Below are 12,410 nucleotides of genomic sequence, written 5' to 3' on the forward strand. Positions count from 1 at the left end.
ATCCATTTTTCTTTCCTTTTTTTCATGTCTAGTCTCATTCTTTTACTCAGGAAAATTCTATTTCAGACAAGTATTGTAAGTACAGGACATGGACTATGACTAGCCATGACTTGTAGGACACCTACAAGTGGAAGAAGACAAATGTAGAGACCTTTGAAATTAGAAGGAACAAATATGGCAATGGATGGTCAAAATAACAGGTTGTCACTTAGTTTTAGGTAATTCTCATAGGTATTTTGGAGAAAGAGGCCTCACTGATGTTAGGGAATACTTAGGCACAAGTAATTTTTAAAGAGTTTTCTTTTTCTTCTTCAACTGACATAAACTCTTCGAAGTTTCATGGTAAACCACAGGCTCTACATCCATAGCTTCTTGAGAACGCTTCGGGCTTCTTCCAGGAGATCGTATTCTGATCTTCTCCTTCTAAGCAGTACTTCTCCTCTGATCATCTTGCCGTTGGCACTTGTGTGGTTGTGATCTGTGGAGGCAACCTGTTTGATCGGGTTTTTTTTTTTTTGTTGATCTCTGGCTCTCTAGTGCAGAAGCCTCACGAGCTCTTGTTCGCATGTCCAAGGCAACAGCCTCCAGTCATTGCCTATCTGAGGTAGTAGCCTCCAATCATTGTACCCATGATTCTTTGATTCTTTGTGAATTCCTACTGTACAGTTTGTAATGCCTGATCTCGAGTTTGCAAGAGTTCTGGCACAGATGCTATTTGAATCAGGATTAATTGAACATAAAATCCTAGTGCAATTTCAAGGGCTGATATCAAATGAGGCCTGCTTATCCAAGGAAGATGATGGAGGTGCAGGTTCAAGGGCAGTACTATCTAGCTCAACTTTGGAAGAAAGAACAAGAGTTGGAGTGTCTGGGTGGGGCTTGTTCTCGACAACAGGCTAATACTTCATATTACAATGGCAACTCAGGAATAGGCTAATACTTCATATTAGAATGGCATTTTGACAAGGCTAGCAACTATCTATGACATGTTTGTACACAAGATTCGCAAGTTTCCAATTAGGTCACTACCAACAATGATATAATCATCATCAAGTTTTACCAGTACAAAGACAGATAAGGGCTTCTGTGAAGTCCACGCACAAACATCTCAGGCCTTCCTTATCGAGAACATCAGAGAGATAAGGGCTATCTTCTAAAACCTAGAGCCTCTCTCTGAAATTACAGCAATGCCAACAAACTTTTAAAGGCTCCATGTAATACCAATCTTGACAGTAGCATATTATGATACCATTGACAAGAGCTGCAAATGCTTTCTTTGTAGTGTGATGATTTTATAAGAACCGATTCCCATTGGCAAGGTAAATACTTGTGGTCTGATCAGTGTAGGGGCACTTACCATCAATTCGGTGGAGATTACAGCAAAACCATTTAGTTGGCTAGCCAGGCCCATCACTTATAGATGTGTGTACATCTGTCTGAATAATGGCACCCAAAATTGCAGGCGCAGATCACTTTCTGATTCATTCAGGGCAAGCTCCCACCCTGCAGTAGCAAAACCCACCTGTAGAGGGATAGTGTAGCCACAAACTACTGTAAGCAAAAAACAAGCCTGTTGGATGACCAACATGTGACCTATAGAAGTCTTTATGTGCAACACTGTTCAAAAAAATGGGGTATGGAGATGGTTTCAAGTGGCTTCAGATTTCTAGAAACATTCTGTATTCACATGCTCAAATTCTTCACAAGCGAAGGTTCTCAAGAACCTCTTTCCTACTACTTCCTCTAAACATTTGGTGTTGATTCATGCTTGCTGGCTGTAAAGACATAGAGAGAAGATGCATGTGCAGATGGAGGAACTTCTAAATTGTCAAACTCCACAGCAGAGAAGTTCTGAACAAGCCTATTCTCCAGCTGAGATTGCTTTGTTGGCATGATCCAGAAAGCGGAATACAATTTTCTTAAAAATGATGCTTTCGTGCTTGATTCTACAAAATTTTTAATGTAGATCTGCACTTATAATGGACTTGAGATTATTGGCTCAAATCTATCACGTTGTCTATCTCAGATGAGCCATTGCTAGACGCATGTTCTTCAGGGGTGATCTGGTGTTACATGGTCCATGAATGCTAGGTGTAGGTTCTTCACAACAGCAATATGTGCCTTCTCTTGCTTAGATGTTGGATTGATGGAGCTCTTCAACTATTTCAGATGCCAGCTAGTTTCATAACACAGTAATAGAGGGACCTTTGGTATTCAGATGTGGCTTGACAACTGCTGAGAGAGGGATCAGATATACCAGCAATGTGGCATACATTTGTGGGGCTGTAGAATAGCAGAGTTAGCAATGCCATACTCATCCTTCATGAGGACAGAGACAGCAAGAGACTGCTGATTATATATGATTGATGTCATGGTGACTCTGTATTATTGATCATTCAGGCTCTGATGGTGTGTTCAAGGCTGAATGAAGGAATGTACTCAGCATTGGGGATTTTTAGAACTTGGCTTGGGAATTCCAGATTTGTCGAAGTGCCTTACTTCAATCTTTGCAAAATCCAAAATTGCATTTACCATACACTGAAAGCAATCAGTAGACTATGGAATAGTTTCAAGATGCTTCCTTTGCTAGTCAGACAAATCTGTGTCTAGTGCTCAAGATGCCATTCTGAGGATCATTCGCTGATGTGAGACAAATTAGATGATGTGGCTTGGTCGTCAATAGAATGGGATGCTTCCTTTCTTAGTCAAACAAATCTGTGTCCAGTGCTTAGGATGCCATTCCGATGATCATTTGCCAATGTGAGATGAATTATATGATGTGGCTTAGCCATCAGTAGAATGGGATGCCCATGACATCTCACTTAAGAGAGATATCATGACAACTCCAACATCTAATCAGTCAACATTTTCTTCTCTTGTTGGTGTAGTGTTCAGTTTCCATGGGTTTAGATTCTGCAAAAGCTGGCTATCACTTTGGGAAATTACTCTTGAAGTACTCCAGTTGATCATCTTTGAGGTGCAGGAAACTGCCTACAGCAATGCTATAATTTTGCCTATAGCAATACCATACTCACAGTTGGTAGTAGCAGGAATAGTGGTAGGGGTAAGAGCAGCAAGAAGAATAGTGACTATTGCTGCCAGCTATAGTCTCTGCAATAGGCTTTTAAACCTCAACAACTTCATCTAGAATAAGAGCAATGATACCATTCTTCCAAAACATTTGCTTTAGCAGTAGGTTCTTGGACAATCTGAGCAACAATAATTGGCAGTGATCACATAGATGCTGTTATAGCCCATAGGTGGCCTTCATGGCATCAGAAGCATCTAAGATGTGCAATTGTAGGTAGTGACATCACAATTTGGAAGAAACTCTCGGATCCAGCCAATATATCTTACAAGAAAGCTAAAATAATATTGATAACAGGATGCGAAAAGTTGATTATGGTCCAATGTTTCAGTAGCAAAGTTAGCTATGAAACAGGTAGTTCTTTGTTTGGGAATGTTGGATCTTATTAGTAGCAACAAATTTGGAGCACAAGAACACCTCTTGAGCAATGTGGGCGTTCTAAGTGCTCTTGGAAAATCCAAACACCATTGAGTAGAAATAGATACTGTGGTCAATCCTTGGATAAAGATGGTCATGGCAACATTTGTAACCATGATTTTCAACGCGGCAATCTTAACTCTTAAGTGTCCGATAGGAGGCAAATGGCATCTAGTAGTAATATTATGAGCATCATAAGCAACTTGGAATTCAACAAGTCAATTGCTCGCATGGTTGACATGATTGATGTATTGGCACATACACTTACGGGTTTTGATGATACCATGATGGCAGAAGAAGTGGAAGATGCAGTCCGGATAGAACGGTTGCCCAACATTTGACATCTCATATTGATTAGTTGGTACAGCCATGCATTCTGAAAGCTCTCATAAATCTTTATGGTAATGTTGTTTTGCAAGAGGGCTTAGCATATATACAAGACAAGCATGTGTTGGTTGCATCAATCGCTAAGGCCGATGCAGCAACTCAATAAGAATTACTACAATCATTGCTAAATTTGTACAATTGTGAGTATAGACAATCACTCTATTATAGGCAATATTATCTATATGGGCAGCAATATGACTATGAGCAACAATCATTTATTTCTCAACCACATGCTTATCATGAGTACCATGGACAGCAGCATGTCTATTCTATTGTTGATTTACAAAGTGATGATGTGGGCAAAATTGTGTCTAAAGCCAGTAGAGCTCAACATTTAACCAGTGACCAGATCAAACATATGCAAAGTAAAGAATGCAAGGATATTCTTGGTAATTGAAGTTTTAGATGAAGAGGATGAAGATAGTTATACTGAGAAAAATTTTGATGTAGTATAAGAGGAAGATAAAGGGTTTAAAGTTGCAACCTATGAAGTTTCTGATGAGGAAGACCATGACCATGGGTTTCTATTTGATTCAGTTGCTTATGCTTCTATAGATCCACAAGTACATGCATATTATTTCATGGATGATGCATACTATTTCATGGATCAACCTATCAAGAGATATTGCTGATTTAGTACTTCAGGGTTTGCAATGGACAGCACGGTCATTGTCCATCAGATGCGCTCTTACTTGATGACTCAGTGACAAAAGCCTTGTCTTTATGGCTTACTCTAGATATATATAAATAGCCTTTGGTCCTTAGTTTGTCATTCTTTAACTTTCATATCCATTTTTGAATGTTAGGGAGTCTTTAACATGTATAGAGCAGCACCCTACTCTTTTCCACCACTTTGAAAATTGTAATCAGTCCCATCTTTGTTTTTTAGGACAAAAACATCCGAGTGGGCATGGAATGTAAAGAGTTGCATTAGAGGCATATAAAAGGTGTAAAAGGACATATGTACAATATGATATATTTTTTATAATAATACAACTTTTTCCTTCATCTCTCAAGCTTCTTCATGTCCTTTCATGGCTGCCAAGCATCTCTCTCCTTTTATGTCTTTCTCTCTCCATTTCTATTATTTCTCTCTCCTTTGCACTCTTCTTTTCTCTTTCCTACATTCTTCTCTCTCCTCTTAGGTCTCTTCATGACAAATACATGACTTTCTATCAGCTCCCAATCTTTTTTAGCCTTTATCTATTCTACAGTAGCATTTCATGCAGGAACTTTAACTGCTATTACCATGTCTCCTTCAACGTAATTCCAAACACCTTTAGCACTTCAAGAAATTTGTCATCCTAAACTTCCGTACACGATAATTATTCTTATCAAGCTTTTTGTTAACAATCTAGTTGACGTTCTCGTACATTTTGACTAAACAAACAACTTGCAAAAAAGTACAATCTGCAAGCAAGCTAATTCAAGGTGCACCATAACTAAACACATAGCCTTTTTCATTGAATGTATAATAATAACCATAATCTATAATTTGTATGCAAATACCTTCTGTGTCTATAACTTAATAGACACCTAAATCCTTATAGATTTGAAATTTGTAGCATGTGCACTTGTAAATGACTAACACAGTTGAAACTATAGTATATTCAAAAACTATTATCGGATCACTTGCAGGTTTAGAATAAATGCCAAAATGAATTTGGATATAAAAAATCACAATGAGTAAGCCCTAAAGAGCTTATTTGCAATATATACACCGTTCTTCTTGCTTATTAAGTTTCATTGCAATTAGAGACTATAGTGTTGCCAGCCTTAGGAGCCTCCTATGGCTATAGCCCAAGGCAAATTGAGCAAGGTAGAAGAGCTTCTTACTTGTCGCTTGATTGCTTACTTTCGTGCTTCAATGCCTTCACCTCAGCCTTCAATCTAGCTCTACATAGTCATGGGATGGCTCTCATACCATGAAATAGACAAGAGGGGAGAGAGGTGAAGAATCTAAGAGCACACACAGGAAAGCAATGGAGACTTAAGACCATAGAGAGATAGGGTTGAAATCTTCTTCTTCTTCTTTCCTCTTCTTCTTCCACACAAAAGAACTAAGTCTACAACATGATAAAAGACTAATATGAAAGTACCATAATGTATGTACATGTGATCACTAAGTGTGAACCTGCTAAGAGAAGAAGAAGTAGCACAATAAATATGCCATAACCAAGGGTGGACTACATGGGTGTTGTCCAACTATAGAATCACTGGTATATCCTCATGTCGGTCACCTAACATACCAATGTGTAATATCCTGCCACATCATCAAGGTGTGTAGTGGTTGCAACTCATGTAGAGCTTGACATCTCAATAATATAAGGGTTCACCATAGAGTATGGGGCATCACTTGCCATATGCATCAATTGCATGCATGACTACTACCCATTTAGGCGCATTTGGATACATTGTTGATTCATACTTGCAAAGCCCCAAATTGGGGGAAGTGGGATACCATATCAAACTAGGCACATGCTTGTATCCATATTTGTGTTGTTCATTTGAGCCTGCAATCAATCCACCATTCAAAATTCTCTTTCAACGTTTTTTTACCAACTACTTTTTGTTCCCTAGTTCCCATGCACATCTAATCACCTCTTCCAATAAAGGTTTATCCACCAACATAAGGCATGCTCCCATATTGCGCGTCAACAATGTACATGATTATTCCTATGTGGTCACCTTTGCTTGCTGATCAAGTATTCTCAAGTCTGCATGGTAACATAGCCTAATGGATAAACACAATGTATCGAGATTCGAGGCACCATACCATTTGTGTGTTTAGATCCTTTGTGCATGCCTAGTGTTAGTGGGGGGAAAGGCAAAGAAAAAATCTACTCATTTTTTATTTCTTCTCTCTCATGTTTTCTTTCTTTTACATTCTCTTTTTCTGTGTAGTTCTGAGAGTTGAGGAGGCTTTCTCTCTTTCACATTCTCTCTTTTTGTGTAGATTTGAGATTCAAGGAGGCACTCATCCCTGTTGAGAGGCCCCAACAATGACCAAAGGTGCTTGACTAGGAGTTCTAACAAACAAAAAGCCAAATTGCCAACCTACAAGAAGCCCTCCATAGCAAAGTCCAACACTAAACCCAACTCTAATAGTAGAATAAGGTGCTAACACATGAAAAACATTAGCTCAAGTATGTTTTCTCTTGACTTGTTGAGACTTCCAATGTAAACACAGACAAGGCCAAAGGAAAAGCACTAGGACGACTTAATAGCTTGGATACCCACTAACCTTGCTATTTCCATTCATGAACCTAGCATACTTAAAGATCAAGTGATGGTAACCAACAATATGCGCGACCATTAGCAAGAATAGTTATTCAAAGAAGTGTGCAATACAATAGACCCAAGCAAAGAGAAAAATGATGATGAGTTTATGCTTCAATTCATGCTACACCATGCCATGTCAACATTGAACATAATTTTACCTCAATTCTTTCTCAAAGAACTTATGAGTAGTCCAAAGTTGATATGATCTTAGATCTCCTACATGTAGTTAGGTAGATGTCCCATGAGATTAGCTTCATGATCAATCTACAAGAACTACTCGTAAGTTGATATGATCTCAGACCTCCTACAAGTAGTTAGGTAGATGTCCCATGAGATGGGCTTTATGATCACTTTTCAAGAAGTAGCCCATTACCCTTAGAAAAGAACCTCCACATAGATCAATCTCATAGAAGAGGATTGGTCAGTGGATCTTGAAGAGCTTGCAACACTATATCCACTTATGGGAGAACCATCCACTCAAGAAGATTTCACCAACGTTGCAAGCTATCATCTATGATGACTCAAAAGAGGTCAAGAAGATGTTCACTATTGTAATCAAACATGTTCCTCAGGTCTAGCTTATGACCCCTCCAAAACTAGAAAGATGAAGGCATCCATATGATGTACAAAGGTTTGAGGCCTCACAATCTCTTGGTGACATCCCTCTTGTCTTCATTTTGTGATATCTTGAAAGCTTCTTCCCCTCACCTTAGTCAATCGCCTTATCGAAAAAGGTGTGCACATCTTGCACAAATTCATTCAACAATATGGTAGAGTCTTTTGCAAAGTTTTCTTCCAAAACCAACAATTCTAATAGGGAAACTAAGACAAGAAGCTGGTGGAGTTCTATGGGTTCAATCAACATGGTGACAAACATTGTTTGATATTTTGGTGTGCCTACTATACCGCCTCTATCAACCATACAAATTGGTCCTCTTCCCCTATTGTGTAGATATGGTAAGATTTATGATCTAGAAATCCGTTGTTGCTTTATGAATGGAAAAGACACCAAAGTAAGTTTCAGCAAAGATGAAGGGCAAACATCAACTGAGAAGAATGAACACTAGAGTTGCTAAACATAATAGTTGAGTGGAAGCTAAAGAATACCCCATGTTATTTTTGGAAACATTTTAGGTTTCACATAAGTGAAAATGCAAACTATTGTACAAAGCATGCCACAAAGGCTTGGGCTAAAGCTAGGCATTGTAGACTAAAGACAAATGGGGAGGACACCAAAGAAGGTTGATTCACAAAGAAGCCAACCGTGTATGTATGTATTTCTGTGATTTATATTTGTGTGTCCATTTGTCTGGCCTCATGAGCTCATCATTTTTCCCTCCCCTCTTTCTTTTTTTAGCTCTTGGCTCTCCTTTCTTTATTACTCTTATGTCCCTCCTCCTCCTCCTCTTCTTCTTCTTTTGTGTGCGTGTGCGTGTGCGTGTGCGTGTGCGTGTGCGTGTGCGCGCGCGCGCGCGTGTGTGTGTGTTACCAAGAAGTGTTAACATAGCAATACAAAACCATGAATGAAGAAACAAGCTATCATCATAAACCATGATTATTGCCACATATCTATAACAAAGATCCCTTCCAATTATATAAATACAATTTTTTGCAAAAGACAACTATCTTTTTTAATTCCTTTACATCATATATAACAACAATTTACAAAGTAAAGAATCTCCAACAAAGAATGTTGTAGAATGAGTCAGGGTAAAGCCTGATACCTTATTGGAGTATATATATGTGTCTATTTGTGCGTGTGCATATATGTGGGTGGGTGTGTAACATGTGCACGTGTGTGCGTGTGTATGTACATGCATGTGAATATATGTGCATGTGTACTTAATACATGTGTTTCCATTTGTGTGGTGTATGTGTATGTATGTGTGTATGTCCTCTCTCTCCCTCAGATCATTTTTCTCTCGCCTCCTCTCTTTTATTTCTGAATCCCCCTATTTCTCATCTTTTTTTAACCTCATATGTGTGCATGTTGTGTACGCATGTGTGGGCATGTGTATGCATATGTGTGCATGTATTCATATATATGTATGTGTGTTCAAAATTTGTGTTTCTATTTGCGTGGTCTCATGAGTATGTGTGTCCTCTCTCTCCCTCTCATCATTTTTCTCATCTCCTTTTTTTTTCCAAGTCCACTATCTCTCATTTTTTTTTGCATCATCTATCCATGTGTTGTGTACACATGTGTACACATGTTCGCACATGCATGTATGCATACAGGTATGTGTACAAGTATGTGTTTTTCATGGATGTATGTTTGTTTGTATATATGTATGTGTATGTTTATACATTCTCTCTCCTATGATTTATTTCCTCTATTCTCTCTTTCATAGCTTTCTCTCTCTTCCTCATCAATATTTTCATTCTCCCTCCCCCCATCTCTCTCTCCATTTTTTTCTCACTCATATGTTTATGGGTAGAGAGGCATGTGTACATATGTGCATATATGAGTGTGTGTGTTTGCACATATGTGTGTGCACGTGTACATATGTTGTGTATATTTTTATAGTATGTGTACATTTGTAGGTGTTTCTAGAATGTGTATACATTACATGCACATGTTCAATCATTAAAATATCATCTCATCAAGAAAATCCATTCTTTTTATAGTGTATGTCCATTTGTGGGTGTTTTTAGAGTATGCACACATTGCATGTACATCTTCAACCTTTAAAATATCATTCCATCTTATATCTTCAACTAGAAAAGAAATTCATGAGATATATATATATATTTATTTATTTATTTATATTTATATTTATATTTATTTATTTATTTATTTATTTTTATTTTTATATTTATATAGCCACAAATAACTTTTCAAAGGCTCATAATACAAGTATGGGTATGTACTAACTCTATGTGTGTATGTGTAAAAAGTACTATACCTTACAAAAGTATTAAATGCAACTCAAAAATTATTCCCAATGTATGGAACAACGATGTTCAACATACTATTTGGATAAATAAGTAATGTACGGATCATATATCTACTTTCCAAAGGTCCTTAGAATAGGCCCATAGGATAAGAGTGGTATAATTGAACCAAATGAGTGTAATAGACTGCCATGTACACAATAGGACAATGAAGCATTGTTTCATCTTCATCAATCTGACTCCATATTTATGTATATGTCCATCTATGACCTCTCATGCATGTGTATGTTAGCTAAGGAGGCTGGTCACTAAATTACCATTTGTGACTTATCATGCATGTAAATGTCAGTTGCTATAGAGGCCGGTCACTTGACTACAATTTGCTACTCAGATCAACATGTTGGTATGGGATGATTTTACTTTTGTCTCAACGAGGAGCATGCATTTATAACAGCTTGGAAGATTAATGAATCAATAATATAGCAGGTAGCTATATGTGTTATTCTAGTGTGATTTGTGTTATTGTTTGGTCTAATGGAAGGTTTTACTACTGATGCACAATGGATAGTTATAGTTGATAAGCATTTTACTTTACTACTGATAACCGAACATAGCTAGATATCTACTAGTTAAAGTAGTCATTACTATAGGTATTGCCCTTGGGAAGAGTTGAGATATGTGTATATATGTATATATATAAGCACCTGCTACACAAGGGTACATAGGATAATTGTATGGATTTAGCAATAGCACACCATCATGTGAGATGATTTCAGGTAATATGCCCTACAATATCTATACTCTACTGATTATGCTCGCATATGGATTACCTTTCGTAAAGAAGCAAAGAAGATAAAACTAGAAAATCATCCAACTTGAAATCATCATTTGACTAGAAATCATCATTCGACTGGACGGTGATGTGAGATGAATCAGGTAATATGCCCTACAATATCTATACTCTACTGATTATGCTCGCATATGGATTACCTTTTGTAAAGAAGCAAAGAAGATAAAACTAGAAAATCATCCAACTTGAAATCATCATTCGACTGGACGGTGATGTGGGGCTATAGGGGCATCATTATTGCCAATGTGTGCTTGCTATATATAGCCTTACTTCCTTCCACTCGAATTATGCTAGAAATCGAAGAAGGGTTCATCAATCTCAATAAACTTCCATCAAGAGAAAATTCATGAGGAAGATACTCGGTATATAATCTTACTCTTGGGCACAATGAATCATGTAGATTATAATCAGGCCTATATTCAAGGAGCACCTATTCGCCTGCAAACAACGATTGTCCCATTGAAGGCCATAAATTCCTCCTTAATTTGTGGTATTGTGATCTTATCTAAAAGTGGGTGTATATTAGGTTAAAAAGATAAGGCTAGTTACACATCAAGTGACGAACGACCAACCCTTGCCCAAAGTGTGGGTATGCACTTTTTGAACCTGGGCACGGACATGGGTGCAATACCTTTACACACCAACTGGACACAATTTGCAAAAAAATAAAAAATAATAAACCTATAATTTTTTTATTGGTTTTCAAATGCAAATGCACCCTTGTCCGCCACTTTACAAAGTGGGTAGGAAGACTCCCCACCGTCCAAAATTGGGCAAGAAGTTCACCTATTTAGTAGGTAAAAAACATGGCATGTCCTCTCCAGTGTGTAAAGGACTGCAGATGCCCAACCCTTAAATAATTTTTTTGATTCGTTAAAGCTTACAAAGTGGGCGTCCATCATTTGGTGTGTAACCAACCTAAGTAAGCACACTATTTGTAACCTAAGTTCCATGGGTTGAGAATATGATAATAAAGAATAACCATGTGTATAAGTGTTGTGCATTAGGCCTTAGTGCAAAAATAACACATGTTGGCATATGTGTGTGTGTGTGTGTGTGTGTGTGTGTGTGTGTGTGTGTGTGTGTGTGTGTGTGTGTGTGTGTGTGTGTGTGTGTGTGTGTGTGTGTGTGTGTGTGTGTGTGTGTGTGTGTGTGTGTGTGTGTGTGTGTGTGTGTGTGTGTGTGTGTGTGTGTGTGTGTGTGTTGGAAGCTTGAGTGTATGAGAGAGAGGTGTGTATATTTGTTCATGTGAACAAAAACTTTTTAGTAATAAAGTAGCTCTTTGTATGTGTATATATTATGAATTGTTTAATAGCTCTTGAAGAGGGGTAATCTACCATCATTACATAGGGATGTGGCTAAGGTTTTTATTCCTTTCTAGGGACTTTACAAAGGTGGAGAAGGAAAGGACCCATAGTTAAACCTTTCTACTAAGAACATTTAGTACCTCATATCATTAAGTACCTTTGTTAAATAATAATTAGGTGATCA

General features: G+C 37.8%; 1 protein-coding gene across 2 annotated transcripts; it reads left to right on the forward strand.

The window, feature by feature from the left end:
• The first annotated feature begins 317 nt into the window (after positions 1-317).
• LOC148019105 (uncharacterized) lies at positions 318-2,412 on the forward strand. 2 transcript variants are annotated; one of them, XM_087701207.1, is made up of 3 exons: positions 318-430; positions 538-604; positions 696-2,412. In XM_087701207.1, the coding sequence occupies exons 1-3, from the start codon at positions 340-342 to the stop codon at positions 898-900; spliced, it is 363 nt and encodes a 120-aa protein (XP_087557333.1). In that variant the 5' UTR covers positions 318-339; the 3' UTR covers positions 901-2,412. The 2 variants fall into 2 exon arrangements, with proteins under 2 accessions (XP_087557333.1, XP_087557335.1); XM_087701209.1 differs by having other exon boundaries at positions 709-2,412.
• Positions 2,413-12,410: the final 9,998 nt, after the last annotated feature.

The sequence above is a fragment of the Lygodium microphyllum genome, chromosome 20 (genome assembly GCF_053477565.2).
Source record: "Lygodium microphyllum isolate KBCC chromosome 20, Lygodium_microphyllum_v1.1.10, whole genome shotgun sequence".
In the NCBI taxonomy this organism is placed as follows: domain Eukaryota; kingdom Viridiplantae; phylum Streptophyta; class Polypodiopsida; order Schizaeales; family Lygodiaceae; genus Lygodium; species Lygodium microphyllum.

Coding starts and splice junctions, on each gene's coding strand:
- LOC148019105 (XM_087701207.1), top strand. CDS start 340: ATGGTAAACCACAGGCTCTACATCCATAGCTTCTTGAGAACGCTTCGG. Junction 431..537: donor TGATCTTCTCCTTCTAAGCA/GTACTTCTCCTC, acceptor CTGGCTCTCTAG/TGCAGAAGCCTCACGAGCTC. Junction 605..695: donor CCAGTCATTGCCTATCTGAG/GTAGTAGCCTCC, acceptor CGAGTTTGCAAG/AGTTCTGGCACAGATGCTAT.